This window comes from Crocodylus siamensis, chromosome 1, assembly GCF_052110815.1.
Source record: "Crocodylus siamensis isolate JL-2025a chromosome 1, ASM5211081v1, whole genome shotgun sequence".
Taxonomy (NCBI): domain Eukaryota; kingdom Metazoa; phylum Chordata; order Crocodylia; family Crocodylidae; genus Crocodylus; species Crocodylus siamensis.
Genome location: NC_143395.1, coordinates 168,014,602 through 168,030,054, shown reverse-complemented (window position 1 = coordinate 168,030,054; position 15,453 = coordinate 168,014,602). Strand labels below are relative to the sequence as shown.

The 15,453-nt window shown below is 38.2% G+C and overlaps 1 protein-coding gene across 7 annotated transcripts in view; it reads left to right on the top strand.

Annotated features, from left to right (window-relative positions):
- MARK1 (microtubule affinity regulating kinase 1) overlaps window positions 1-14,508 on the top strand; it is a 130,619-nt gene extending 116,111 nt beyond the window's left edge. For 3 of the 7 annotated variants that reach the window (XM_090048597.1, XM_090048559.1, XM_090048574.1), the window contains 4 exons: window positions 5,175-5,336; window positions 6,233-6,487; window positions 11,047-11,091; window positions 13,602-14,508. In XM_090048597.1, coding sequence (XP_089904723.1) covers window positions 5,175-5,336; window positions 6,233-6,487; window positions 11,047-11,091; window positions 13,602-13,956 — 817 coding nt within the window. In that variant the 3' untranslated portion in view covers window positions 13,957-14,508. The remainder of the gene's footprint in view (window positions 1-5,174; window positions 5,337-6,232; window positions 6,488-11,046; window positions 11,092-13,601) is intronic. The other 4 variants (XM_090048582.1, XM_090048567.1, XM_090048588.1 and 1 more) reach the window with 3 other exon arrangements.
- Window positions 14,509-15,453: the final 945 nt, after the last annotated feature.

Below are 15,453 nucleotides of genomic sequence, written 5' to 3'. Positions count from 1 at the left end.
TCTCTGTTTTTTCCTTGCTGATGCGTAGGCTGTGTCTTTCCAGGATGTTCCTCCATCTATCCAAGTCACTCTCTACCTGTTCTCTGCTTTCTGCAATCAAGACCACAACATCTGTGAACATCATGCACCAGGGGGCATTCTTCCAAATGTCCTTGGTGAGTGTGTCCAAGACTAGCACAAACAGGAAAGGGCTTAAATGCTGACCTTTGGACCCTAATCTTGACCAGGAAATCTTCCACTCCCTGCTTGTGCTTCTAACCTGTGTTGCTGAGCTGCTTATGTGTCTTGCACAACTTTCTCAGACTTCTGGTACCAGTTGTTCTCTCATGTACCATCACATCACTTCTCTTGGTGCATGGTCATATGCTTTTCCCCTTGTCAATGAACACCAGGTGAAGGATTATTTTTGTTGGTTTTTCTGTACTTTTCTATTGGGAGCATTACTGCAAAGGTGGCATCAACAGTTGATTTATTTTCATGGGCATGAACTGATTGTAGCCAAGTTTAACTTCATATCTCAGTCTTGGTTTGATGATCCTTTCCCACCAGTTTGTGGTGCAAATTCATTACTTTTATTCCACAGTGTTATACATTTCCTTTGTTTTGAAAAATAAGCTCTTTCTTTGTACATCTAGCATTTTTTTGCATAACATGATCTTATTCAAGAACTTGTTGAGGAGACTTTCACTTTCATATTTCAGTGTTTTTCATGTCTCATTTGGTATTCTGTCTGGCCCTACAGCTTTCTGATCTGTCGTTTTATTCAAGGTATCTGTTACTACTTGCTGCATTATTGATACAACCAGCACTTGATTTACCAAAACTAGTCTGTACCGCTGCCTTGGGCTAGCTTTGTTGATATATCTCTCAAATTAATGCTTCCAGCTATCTTTGATTTTTTTCTGGCTCTGCCAAAATTTTGCCTGCTTTGTCTTCTATGTACCATACTTCCCAGGTATCTCTGGTTTGCCCTCTCTTGAATCCTTACAAGTTGATGAAAGTCTTTTCTGCCTACCTTCTGTTTTCAGATATTTCAGGTTTTAGTCCTAGCTTCTGCCATTTACTTTCTTTGCCTCCTTCTTGCTCGTTTATATTTCTCACAATCTTTTTATTCTTTGATCTGCCATACTTTGAACCCTTTCTTCTTTCCCCTGGTCGTTGCCCATACCACCTCATTTCACCACCAATTTTTCTCTCTGAATATAGAGCTTGTGGCAAAAAATGTCCACAACCATGCATTCAGCCATGTCTTCTCATAATTCACTGATAATCTTTCCAGGTCCCTCTTGACCCTTCTTTTTCAACTTTCAGCATTATGATTTAGCTTATTTTCATCTACAACTACTTGGTCTTACATAATTTCATAGTTAGCAGTTTGTGCTCTGTGAGATAAATAGGGCTGTACTCAAACCACGGAGCCTGGTGTCAAATTTCATGGGCCTGTTGTGGCACCAAGCTTCAATTTTGTGTCTGATCGACTGGGGCACCCACTGCCCTCTGGCCCAGTCTGACCCCAGTCCCCTCTTGGCCCTGGCTTGCACAGGGGGTGGGGGGAAATAACCTCCCCACCCAGCCCTGTGTGGGCATGGGCTGCTGCTGCCACTTGGCTTCTTGGCCAGGCCACACTGCCTCCCAACCGGGATCCAGCTCTTCCCCCCTGGCTGGGCCACACTCCCTCCATTTCCCACCTCTCCCCATCCCCTTCAGGCCATGCTTCTCCCCCACCTCCCTGACCTGGCTCTACTGCCCTTGGCCTGCCCACACTGCCTGCCCCAGCTCTGCTCCTCCAGGTCCAGCTCTGCTCCTTACTTCCCCATCCCCTACCCTCCACAGCTCCAACTTATCCTGGGATGGGCCCAGCCAGGGCAGGCATCTTTGGCTGCAAATTAAAAAAGCAGGGCTGGGCCTATCCCTGTCTGCCCAGGCTGAGGGGGCTGCATGAAGGCAGCCCTCTTGCCCAGTTAGCAGCTGATTGTGGTCAGCAGCCATCTTGCTGCTGCCTGGAAGGGTGGGCGGAGGAAGAAAAACCTTTTATTTTTACATGGAGCCCTGCTTTTCCCCGTTTTTTTGTGGGGCTTTTTTTTGCAGATGTCTCTAATTTTTGTGGAAAATACCTATTTTGCATTAGTTGTGAAATTGCAATTTCGGTATATCCCTGGTGATAAGTTACTCCCTGGAAATCTGGAAATTACATTTTTTTCAATGTATAGCCAGGGACCAGAATATACACAGTCTAATTACTTGTGTTTTCACTTGTATAGGAGATAATGTGTTCATCTTTCTTAATAAAGAAAATGTTCATAATGGCTAACTTGTGTGGTTTGCTGCCTGTTTGATGATCTGACTGTCATCATTCCTAATGCCAAGCCAGGTCCAAGGATGGTAGCAGCTACATGTGTGCCTCTGTCACAGCCAGCCTTGGGTGCAGATGCACTCCAGTAGCATTCATCATTCTGCTTTTAAGTGCCAGCTTGATGGCTCTAACCCTGTCACTGGCCTGCTTCTCTTGTCCTTTATGTCTCTATCCCGAATGACACCAACACCATTGTTTCTGCCTTGTCCATAGTAAACAAGCTTATAGCCTTCACCAGTGTCCTTAGTTTTCTCTTTCTTCCATTTCACTTCTTGGATACATACCAACTATATTTTTTTCCTTGTTAGTGTCTTGGCCAATTCCACTCTGCCCTATAACTGAACCAATATTCCATCTCACTATTTTGATCTTCTGAATTTTTGGCTGCACCAATCAGTTGTGATGTGATGTCTCTTCTATACTTGACATAACCCCAGGAAGCCACTGCTGCACCTCACTCCTAAGGAATGTACTAGCAGACTCTTATCTCCTCCTTTTTTTATTGTGTTCTGAATTTGGCTTTATTTTTGTGACTGGCTGCCTATCAGATGCCAGTCCCCTCTTCACTTACCCAGGTTTAGGACCAGCATTACCAGGACTGATGCTGCCAGAGTGGCTACATTTTATTCTGGAATTTACACTGCTGTATAAATATGTGGAATTTCTCAAATTGCCAGAATTCTGATTCTGTTTTCTCCATGACATTTATTGATAGTTATATCTGAACTGTCCATTCATCTTATCCCAATATCTTCTGGGGGTGTAATTTCTTAGAAATGAAAAAAGTCACTACTCCTCCAGCGGATGCTCCATGGTGCTTTCTGGCTCTCTTTTTAATTGTAGATGATTTTGTGGATCCAGGAAAACTGCAGCTACTACCTGCACATCTGGGTTTTTTTGAATTGTATTTGTTTTTGGTTGGGTAGATAAAAATGACCCATTGTTAAAATTAGTTACCCAATTTACCCAAATAAAAGATGACTTCTGAATTTCAGATATTCCACCCCCCACCCTCTCAATAATTAGATTCTATATATGGAAAACTTACAAATGTGTTATAATTTTCCAGGTATAGAATCTAATTATCAGAGGGCCATATTAAATACCCTACCCACTCCCTGTTATAGTAGGGAAAGCAGTGGCAGGGGTACAGGCAGCCCCCTTGCCTTCTGGCTTCCCCCCACACTATTTCCCCCTACAACTACCAGCCCCCTCCCCACCACAGTGCCTGCATCCCCTGTCACCTGCCCCATGCCTATTTCTCACAGCCTCTGTCCCCTTTCCCCCTCACCTCTCACTGTCAGATGTTACCCTAGTTCCATTCCCTCCCATGACACAAAGCTCGTGGAAGCACAGCCTTTGTCCAGCCTTGCAGCAGTGTTCTGGGGCAGGAGCTGCCTCGCGCCTGATTGACATGGCAGGGGACAGAAGCTACACCTGACAGCACCTGCCGGAGCTGCACCTAACAGTAAGGGAGAGAGGGGGAGAGCCCAGGCAGTTGCTGTGTGGCTTTGCCTCTGGTACCGACCTGGGCCCCAGCAGCTGCTTCTCCCTCCACCTCCTTCCTGTACACAAATCCAAGATGAGGGGCTTTCTTCCCCATGCTGACTGGAGAGGAAAAATCTCACCTTGGGTTCATATAAATATGGTAACTACGGGGTGGTTGGTTGTAGCTGTATTGGTTTAAGGATGTGGGCAGGAAAGGTTTTTTGGGTAGATGTGATATCTTTTATTAGAATACCTAACACCAGCAGAGTTTCCCTGTGCCTGAAGAAGGGTGTTTTGTGCCCGAAAGCTTTCAAAGAACACTTTTCCAACTGTTTAGTTGGTCTAATAAAAGATTACATCTACCCAAAGAACCTTGCTTGCTAATGGTAACTACAGCAACTACTATTATTATAGGTAGATACTGAATCATCCTCTTCATATATATTTCTGCAGTGCTCTGAACCCAAGCTCTGACTTTCATCACTTTTTTGCAGTTTCAGTCTTTGGAGACATGAAGCAGAGACTGAATTACAAAAAATGTTGTGGTCATTTTGATAGGTAGATATTTATCCACTAATAACCAGGAACTCAATAATCTCACCTCAATTAAGTTCACTTTGAGCCCATGATTCCAGAAGCAAAAAGTAGTTGCAGTGTAATCTCCATAGCTAGACATGTTTCCAGAGTGATCTATTTCTGATGGAAATATTTCCTGGCTGGGAGTATTTGGATATGTGTGTTGCACAGAAAATTACCACTGTAACAGCAAGCACTCTTAGTTAAGGAATGCCAGTGTTCAATTTTTGCGGTATTAATTCTTCCCCTGCCCCACTAAGCTTATACATTATAACAGTCTTTAATTACATGAACACATACTATTCTGGGAGATGTTAGCTGCTAAATTATAAGACCTCTGCTGATTATATATAACAGATTTTTCAAAGTCACGTAACCAACTTTTGAAAGATGTTCAAAGAATAACAAAACACGCATCCTTGACAAATAGGCGACGCAATGCCAAATAAGTAACGGAGTACTTTCTTGGTTGCTTAGACGTTAAAAAAAAAAAAAAAAAAGCCTTTGATCTGATAAAGTAAGCTTTCCAGCAGCATTTATGAATGAGATTATTTTCCATTAAAACTGAGGAAAATCCTGTGCATTTTTTATGAAGACTAGAATTGATTTTTTTGTGATTACTATTCATTATAACCTGTGCGCTAAAGATTCTGTTGCAGTTTTGTCTAGTTCACAGATTTTTACATGAACTTCCTGTTGTTGGAACTGTGAGCAAATTTAACTGTCTTCTTTAATTGTCTCTTTGTTATGGTAAAAGCCTAACAGAAATGTCTGCAAGTAGCACATCTTCTGCAGGCTCCACGGTTGCTTCTTCTGTATCAGCACGACCTCGACACCAGAAGTCCATGTCTGCATCTGGTCATCCTATAAAAGTTACACTGCCAACCATCAAAGATGGCACTGAAGCTTATCGACCAAGGTAAAATAACACTTAACATTCTTTTAGTGCAAATTTGTATTAGTTTATATACCCTAAATAGTTGTCGCATCAGTCCCTTAGTACAAGTATGACCAGTCTTCTGGTAAATGGGAAAGTTGGTTTATATTAATTTATATATCCTAAATGGCACTACGTTGTAGAAAAATCTGTTCTGAAAATGGTAATTAATTTGTCACATCTTCTAAATTCTACAGAGTTTTGATCTAGTTTTGTCCATGTCAGAGGGCTTACTTTTCTCATATCATGCAATAAATAAGTCTCTGGCTCCAGAAGTTTTTTTGGAAAACTGCAGTAATGATGTATTTACCATTCAGACTCATTCCTCATAATATATGCTGACATATTCAAGCAGGATTGTGTAAATTTTCAACCTGTTGGCACTGACAATTGTTATATTTGTTGATGTTGGAAAAAGCACTATAAAATCATGATGTTCAGTGTGGGGGGATCAAAACTGGCCCCAGAAAATCTTTCCATATGTCTAATGGAAAAATTATATTTAAAACAAACACTTAAAAGTTTTAGGTGTTTGAGAGCTTTAGAATTATTTTTCATTTGTTGACCTTGGAGAAAGAGAGCTGACTGAGAGGTTTTTAGCTTTGCCTACTCCGCTTTTATCCTTTTTTGTCTGTATACAATTTTTAAAAGATAGCTACTCTTAACATTTCAAGAAACCATTCGTTCTACTGTGGAAAAATTCCACTCGATTCCAAACTCAAATCTTGAAAGTAAAGTAGGATTTAGAGAAGAAATTCCCTCAGCATTTTTTCCTGGTTCTTGAGAAACAGTTACGTGGAAGCGGTGGTGATTTTGTTTTGTTTTTCGTTTTGTTTTTAAATGTGATTTGTCTTTTATGTTTTTCTTTTTTTTCCCAGCAGCGCAACTCAAAGAGTGCCTGCTGCTTCCCCCTCTGCTCACAGTATTAGCACTACCACTCCAGACCGAACCCGCTTTCCTCGGGGGAGTTCTAGTCGAAGCACTTTCCATGGTGAGCAGTTACGGGAGCGGCGTAATGCCACTTATAATGGACCACCTGCTTCACCATCACATGAAACTGGTGCATTTGCACATGCTAGAAGAGGGACATCAACTGGCATAATAAGCAAGATAACCTCCAAATTTGTCCGCAGGTTAGTACTTCTGTGCATGTTTTTGTTTACCAGAGATTTCTCACTAACTGTGGGTTAGTAAATGACTTTATTTTTTTTTAATTTCCATTCTTTTGGAGGATTTCCATTGTGATAATTTAGCACAAATTTATATTTAATTAGAATTAGATTCTCTTTCCTTTTGTTTTTTTTCCTTCGAGAATCCACTGTCCTCTGTTGTATAAAATTGATCTGGCCAGCTATTCCCTTGGGGTTTTATGGGGGGGAAAAAAAAGTGTCACATTTCCTGTATAAATCACAGTAATTTCTTTTCCATATTTTATCACTGAATGAAAAGAAATCAACTGATAAGGTTTGATTAAAGAAAGGACAGCTTGTTTTATATATCTGCCAGGGGCCTAAATGAAATATGAATAAACAACAGTGTGGTGTTTATTTGTTGTTATAGATATAGATATGTATAAATAAAAATTTTAAAAAACAACAACCCATATTGTTGTTGTTCATATTTCATTTAGGCCCCTGGCAGACATTACTAGTAAGATGCAATTAACTTGTTAATAATCACACTATAAATTGTAACCCCGCCACATGTTCAAGGAATTAATGGTGTGAAAATAATGGGAAACCAGCCACAAAAGTATTCCACAAAAGATTTTAATATTTTTGCACCTGGTTTCTATCACACTATGAACATGTCAGGGTAACTAGATCTGGCTCAAGACTCTAGTCAGCTGATTGTGGGACCTGGCCCCAGTGCAGTCCCAAAGCTGGGACTGGCATTCAACTGACTTGTCAGTTCCAACCTTGGGACTAAATCAGGGATGGGCAAAAAACGGCCCATGGGCTGAATGTGGCCTACCAGGCCATTCTGTCCGGCCCACAGGGCCCCTAAAAATTTTAGAAAATTAATATTTATCTGCCCCTGACTGCCCGTCATACAGCCCTTGATGGCTTGCGAAAACTCAGTAAGCAGCCCTCTGCCTGAAATAATTGCCTGCCCCTGGACTAGATGGACATTGTGAAACATCTCTGATGCCAATCCAGGGCTAGGACTCTGTTATCTGATCGTCAGTCCCAACCACAGGACCACGCCTGGGTTCAGCCAGGCTGCAGGCAAATGTTCAATTTGTAGGGGTGGGGGAGAGCTGGGGAGCCTGAGTTCCCCCTGCACAAGCAAGTAACAATGGTACCATTGGGATGTCATCCCAAAATCTTTCATCCTGCCATGCACATTAAATGAACCATTGTCCATTAAATGAACATGTGCCAGGAGCCATACAAACCTGTTACCTCCTCAATGAACAAGTTATTATGTAAAATAGTGTTAATGAGGAGAACATTTTCAGTTTTACAACAAATTGTAATTGCTGAGTGATATTAGTGCAATGTAGCACAAAAGACTGTTCTGGAAATAGCATGATTCTTAGAGAATTCAGTATATTCACTTAAAATAATCCATGGTATATTTTTCTATAGTCACAAGTTATTGTAAAGAATTTTCATTTCTTAGCACAGGGAATTTGAAATGTAAAAATGACAGAAATGTTGCTGATATAGAGGTCCTACAGTGCAGCAGAAGTACAGCTCCCAGCTTTAACTCAGAAAAAGTTCTGCAAGCATTCTGATTTACAACCTTACCCCAGACCAAACAGAAGTTCACTGTTGGGGGCAGGAATCCAGCTGTGGGCTAGGAGTCTGCAGACAGGTTCCCATAGCAATGGCCAGGCTCTCTGCCAGTGCTTACTGTTTTCAGAATGGGGGTGGGGGAAGGCAGCAGTGGGAGCATTTTCTTAGGACTTCCCAGCTGCTGTGAAGGGTGGGATGGGTGAATTGCCCCACCTTCCAAGGAGGGGCTGGAAAACCCCCAGACTGAACTTCCTGTGCTCTCTTTCCCCTCTCCCATTCTGAAAACAGCGACAGGTACAAGTTACAGAAGATGCTACATTTTGAAACATTTTTATCTGCTGCCTCATACAATGAGGGATCAGTTTTTCATCTGATTGGCCGTTTTTTAAGCTGTCTGCAGCCATGCACTTGTGTTTGGTCACAGCTATAGACTGCATTCTGTGGTCAGATTGGGTGAAAATTTTCACTTCTGTCTGCACCCCTAATTTGGCAGGGTTAAATAGCCTCTCATTTTCTGCTTTCAGTTAAATTTTCTTCGCTATAAAGTGATACAGAATCTGAAAGACAGGGAACTACATTGGTGCTTATATTTTATTTTAGTGTTTTTACAGTGCCTAATCAGCACAATCGTGGTTCATGACTGGCATTTCTAGGTCCTGTCATAACCTAAATAAATAATAATGCCACCGTAAGTGGTATTATAGAAAATATTATATATGAACTTAAGTCACATTTTACATATAACTGCTTGAAAGTTTTCTTGTAATAAAATCTGATTTTGGCAGCTTGTTTGTGCTTTGCAGGAGCTCATCAACTAATTTTTTTAAGAGACTTGCAGGAATTTATCTAAAGGCTTCAGGAAGCAGCCTGAATAAAATATCCTACTGTACAACCATCAGTTTCACAACATAATTAAATCTCATAAATCTTTACATTTGTTGCAGAAGCATGTAATGATATATTCATTTTTGTAAATATGCTTTTAATTTTAAATCCCTTAACAGTTCTTAACTATGAAACTTTCCTTTTTTTGTGTAGTAATTATAAGATCAGAAGTCTTTTGCACTTTATGGTAATTTTATGACAAAATTGAGGAGAGGATGGGAAATAAATTCCGTTAAAATCAAATGAATTTACTGACAGTTTCAGTACTTGTCTAAACAGATGCACTGTAATTAAGAAATGATCTATGCCATGATTTTTTTTCCAGAGACTTGAAGATACAGTGTATAATCCTGAATTATTGATAACAGCAGTGCTCATGTACTGGAAAAACTTTCATTTTTATTTGTTCTATCCCCGTACTGAAAAAGTATTTGTTGTTCCATTTGTGCAACAAAAATACCCATTGTAAGGAAGTTTAATTTTATATTAATCAACCTTTTCAGGAGCATATCTTAACTGTTTTTCATTATAACCTTGTTTCAGTTGTGTGAAATGAAATAATGAACGTGTTGTCTTGCAAGGAATAGTACTTTTGAAGCTAATTTTAAGTTTGAAATTTTCATTATACTCGGTTATGTATAAGATACACGCACATTTGCTTGTGTAGGATAAATTGTGGTGTGTCTCTAAATAATTTTTAAGACAAAAGTATTGATATGTATGGTGGAGATATTTTGTTTTTGATAGGATTTTTTGCTACGAGAACAGCAAAATTCCTGCTTTCTTTCTCCTGTCAATAAGAACACATTCTGCATTTCAAACTGCAAAACTATTTTTTTTAGCCCTGATATATTTTTAAGTGGCTAGAGTTGTCTTTTCAATAACGCGAGTCATTTCACCAAATGAAGCACTTACAATTCCTGCTTACCCAGATCATTTTTGGAAGGTGGGGCATTTGGTTAAATATAACCAGGTGCCTTTTAGTGTCAGCCTTACACTTGTTTTGACTTCTAGGTATATTGTTTAGCAATCTTATTCCTTTTAACCTGTTTTATATTATTCCAGAAGCAATAATTTTAAAGTATTTTAATTATAAAGGTGTCACAAAGGAGTGGTATGACTTTTGGCAAATGTTTGTGCTTTTGTGTTTTCATGGTAAGTACATGTAGGGTTTATTCTTAGTAAATGTTTTTAAATATTACCTGAAGGGCATCTTGTTTAATATTCAGAGTATTGAGACATTGTGTTCAAATGTGTATTTAGAGTTTGCTCCAAGCTAGATTCTCTTGTCAGTTAACAAGGATGATATAGTGTGCCTTTGAAGTGTTATATGTGATTTTAAAAAAACTCTTTGAAAATATGTACGAAAATGCTTGTACTGCAGCATTAGGAATGTACCCACTTAAATAGACAGATATCTTTTTAGCAATTATTGTAAAGCAGTTAGTTTTATAAACTAATACTCCAGTTCAGCAAGGTATATGTAAGTACCTGCTTAATTTACAGCACATCAGTAATCCTAATGAAGTCAGTGGAACAATTGATCTGCTTTAAAGATAAGCAAATGCTTAGGGTAACCTTTTTGAATTGGGGCTTGTGGGTTCAGTCATTCAAGCTGCTTAGCTTGAAGGATGCTCACATATTTAAATATAAGTGTTCGCCTCTTGACTCTGACTGGGAGAGAGCACTGAGCATTTGGCTCCAGTAATAGTTTTGGGTACACAGCATCTCTCTGAATCAGGTCCTTGTTGATTTACAATACTATCATTGCAACTTTCCAGGAAGACTGGAGTTGCACATGGCCATTTCTCAGTGTGTGCTAGGTTAGAACACTAACTGTTGTTAAACTAAATGCAAGTGAAAAATATTAAAAAGTTACACATCAGGCTTGAAATAAATGAAGGTACATTATAAAGAAGTCAAACATAAAACTGTGAAATCCTGCTAAATAAAATGTAGTTAGCTGACATTTTGCTCAATAGTTATATTAACATTGTTCTAGATAGAGGTTTTCTTGACTTATTTTTTGTTTTATCATTGAATCTCAACCTTAACTTTGTTTTGAGGGATCCAAGTGAAGGCGAAGCCAGTGGCAGAACTGACACCTCAAGGTGAGGAGCCACTATTAATACTTCGCTGCTAGGTCCTTTGCATTAAAGGTTTAAGTGGTTTCTGAAAGAGTTTTAATCAATATGCAAAATAAAATAGTGCTTTAATCACCTCTTTTTAAAAAGCATTGTGTTTTGGGTGAGTTTCTATACCCATCCTTTTTAAATCTTTGGAAAAATCACTTTGATTTTAAAATAATTCTTTGCTTTTATGTATTTTATATTGTATGCTTTGTAAAGAAGCAACCTGTAAGTTAAGTATAACTACTGTGAAAGTAAATGCCCTGTGTCAAGATTGTCAAATTCTTTAGATACTACTTAAATTCCATCTTTATGTGTGTGTATAAATGTTTAATATTATTTCATTTAATAAAAATTTAAGTGAAATGTAAGTTAATACTTGGTATGTATATATGTAGGGTAAAAAAATTACTATTTTCACATACCTTGTTCATCACTAAAAAGTCACTGTTTACCAACAGTGAACACCCCACAGTGGCTGAGTTGTCACTGCTTTTACACTTAAGATGCTAAATAGCTAGCATGGGGTGGTAACTGGTCGATTTTGTCTTTGTATGGCAACTATTACATGTAAACAAACCTGTAGACATAAGCAGTAACCTGCTCTGCAGTGTTCATCTTTCAGTATTCATCCTCTGCGAGCTTATTTCAGCATGTTGGCTTTGCCATTTTGACATTTGATAAAAACTATTGTAAAGTTATCTAATGAAAAAGCAATAAACGCATGGCAGCGTGTTGCTGCATTCTGAAGTGGTTAATTACAAAAAGTCCTCATCTCATTTTTAGAATAAAACAATTTCATAGACCTTCCTATTTTAAAAAGCAGCAGATCTTTAAACAGGATATATAGAGCTTAATATAGCTAATATGCTATGTATATACTTGAATTTCCTATACCAGCCTCATTTTCTTTTTCCCAGGTCTCTAAACTGCTGTGCTGCTGACCTTTCATGGGATGGGAGGGGGGGATCTTTAGCTTATTCAAGTCTTCTAATTAAATTTATAAGAGGAGGGTTGTGTTCAGCTCTGACCTCACCATGTTACCCTTATTCTTGAACATCTGCTGTGTCTCTTATCCCCTTACATAGATAGCATAATTGAAGCAGGAGGCCATTTCTTGAAGTGCTACATGAGTCCACACCATGACTCTGCTGCTTCTCAGCATCTATTTAAAATGGATGTGGCTATATGGTGGTGACAAACCATCATTTTTAACATTCTTTTCAAGAATATATTTTAAGCTATTAAGGTGGTTCTGCTCTTCACTGTGTAAATATTAAAATGCTTATTTAAATGAAGTGGCAGGTTACTGTTTTACCTAGCTGTGTATAAAGCCCTTCAAAACTAGTCCTCTGGAATAGGAACTATCTTCCTATATATTTGTGTAGCATTTAGTTTTAAGCACAGCTACAATAAAAATCCCACCTTGTCTGTTTGTCATGGAGAGCCACACCTATCTATGATTCAGTGATGGCTATGAAAAACATAATGTGAGAGTTAGAGCCTTGGAAACAAAGTTGGTTATCTCAAAAAGTGAGCAGGAAGTGGGGAAAATAGAGAACAGCAGGGCTGCAAGGAAGAGTTATGGGAAAAATCATGGTTCAGAAAGCCTTGGCTGAAAATGTGTACCATGCTTGATTTAACAAACCCTGTCAAAGAAACATACCCATCGCAATACTGGATGGTAGCATCAGCATCTTTGGATACCCATGAAAAAGGAAAACAGTCCAATCTGAAATAATCTTAAAATATAAATGAGTATAATTTCAGCAAACCATTATGGTAAAATCACATGTTTTAAGTGATCTGACTGGGAAATATAGTCCCACTGGTTGTGTTCAGTGGAAGATAATTACTTGGGATTTTATCCAAGTCATTTTTCATTTAAAATGGCAGTCTTGTGCCTGTTCCTCAGTACTACTTCTGTGAAGTATCTTCTTGCAATATAATTTTCTGGGAGACAAAGATGATATTTACCATCCTGTTAAGTAATTGCAATGTACATTTCTGCTGCATAAGTTAAAATAGCATGTAGTACCAAAATGAGAGTTCCTCTTATACAAGAGAAGGGAGGTCAGAATTGCTGAAAGAAGTCTTAAAAACAAATTGGGCTTATTGTGAATATAATGACCTCCCATTTGAAAATACAGAAAATGGGTTTTACTTCATGCAGAAGCATGAAAATGAAAGTTTGAAGAACACAGGGTGGGCTTCCTTCCTTTGCTGCTTTTACAGCATCCTTACACTTCAGGACTATGTGTCCCACAGATGAATAAGTATTTATTGATGCATGATGTGGTTTAGATGATTGGAACAGTGGACATCAATAAGATTTTTAATACAAATCCACTGTCTCTTGCTGTTGCAGCACAGAATACTGTGTTTATAGTTACTTTTGCAAACATGGTGTTTAGGATAATTAGGAGTTGCTATTTACCTTCTAGCCTTTTATTCATTTCACTTTTGATTATGCCATGTGTTTCTTTCTCTAGGAGTGCTTCTGGGGAACCAAAAGACAGAGAAAAGGAGGATAGTAAAGATTCCAAGCCCCGTTCTTTGAGGTTCACATGGAGTATGAAGACCACTAGTTCCATGGACCCAAATGATATGATGAGAGAGATTCGAAAAGTGTTAGACGCTAACAATTGTGACTATGAACAAAAAGAGAGGTTTTTACTCTTCTGTGTTCATGGTGATGCCCGGCAGGATAGCCTTGTTCAGTGGGAAATGGAAGTGTGCAAATTGCCACGACTGTCTCTCAATGGAGTTCGTTTCAAGAGAATATCTGGGACTTCTATTGCATTTAAGAACATTGCCTCCAAAATTGCAAATGAGCTTAAGCTGTAAAGAGAAACTAAATTTATGGGATCAGGGAAGATTCATACACGATCTACACTTACATTTTGAATGTACTGTTTATGCCTAATGTGATTGGCCTGTGAAACTCCCCATGTAGAAATTGTCCCTATTGCAATAAGGTTATACATAGTTATTCTGAATTGTAAAGTTAAATTCAGTATGACCTCTATTAAATAACTGTAGCTAAAGAAGTTATGTTCACATGTACAGGTAAGTATATAGAGCATTCTGTTCATTTTATGTTCATAGAGTTGTATAATAAAAAGATGATTGCTTAAATACAGATCTTGTATAGTTGTCTAGATTTCTGCACAGAAATGTATGTTTGATGCTTTGAGTTGAAAAGGTTCTTCCCTATCATTTACATTTTTGGTGGTTTTTATAATTCTTACCTCTATCATGCTTTTTTAAAATTGTGTCCAGAGTCAAAATGCACAAAAATGTTTTCACAGTTGTAGCACGACCATTTTTTAGTTGATGAAAAAAATCATATACAAATTTGAATCTGAAGTTGATAGATAAATCGGCTTTTCTTCTACACAAGACTGTTCCTGCTTATCTTTGGCTCTTATTCTTGACATTGGACAGTGTTTAGATGGAAAATACAAATATGTTTACAGTGTTGGCACTTACAGTTTAAAAACTTTCTTTTGCCTTGGACCAGCTGAAAGTGCTGGCGAACAGAAATCAGACATAGGTAATGTTTTGTTGCAAATTATAACGCTTATTCTCATGGCCCATTGACAAATGTACTACCAAAATGGAGATCAGTAAATTATTTCATTTCAGTATCATGATGTAAAATATCACTTGTTTGCTGCCTTCAGAATATTGCAAATTCCAGTTTGTGGAAATATTAATATTTGGACTTTTTCAGAGCACAAGATAATCTGACATATTGACCAATGGTATAAGATATTAATGCCACCTCAGGAATTAACTGGCTTTTGGAATATTTGCCCCCAAAGAGTACATGCAATTCCATATGATACTTTACAGCTAAACATACATTGTTTATAACAGTAGATTGTTGATTTATGCTTATGTGGTTGTACAATTTGTTCCCATGTAACCTGTTTGTTTAATATTTTACCAGATTTCTTGTATTTATTCCACATCATTATGCCTGTAATGTGCAGCTTTGAAATTAGGCATTTGCCTATGGAAGAAGAAAAAAAATGTCCTTCATAATTAGTGATATAAACTATGTAAAACCACTAGTACTGGTACATTTTAATACTTGTTATTTTGTACTGAATTTAACCATAGAGGTTGGTTGTGCAATGTTATTTAATGTTGTAATTACTGTAATATCAGCATATGGGCCCCATCTGCACACTCTTGTGAAGAATAGGAAGTTCATTCAAAAGCTGTCACTTTAAAAAAAATAAAAATAAAAAAAATCTGTGGTAAACTCTGTAACCCTAAGGTAGAAGGCTGTAAGTGTAGCTAATATGCCATTCAGTATGGCTTCTTGAAAGAGAT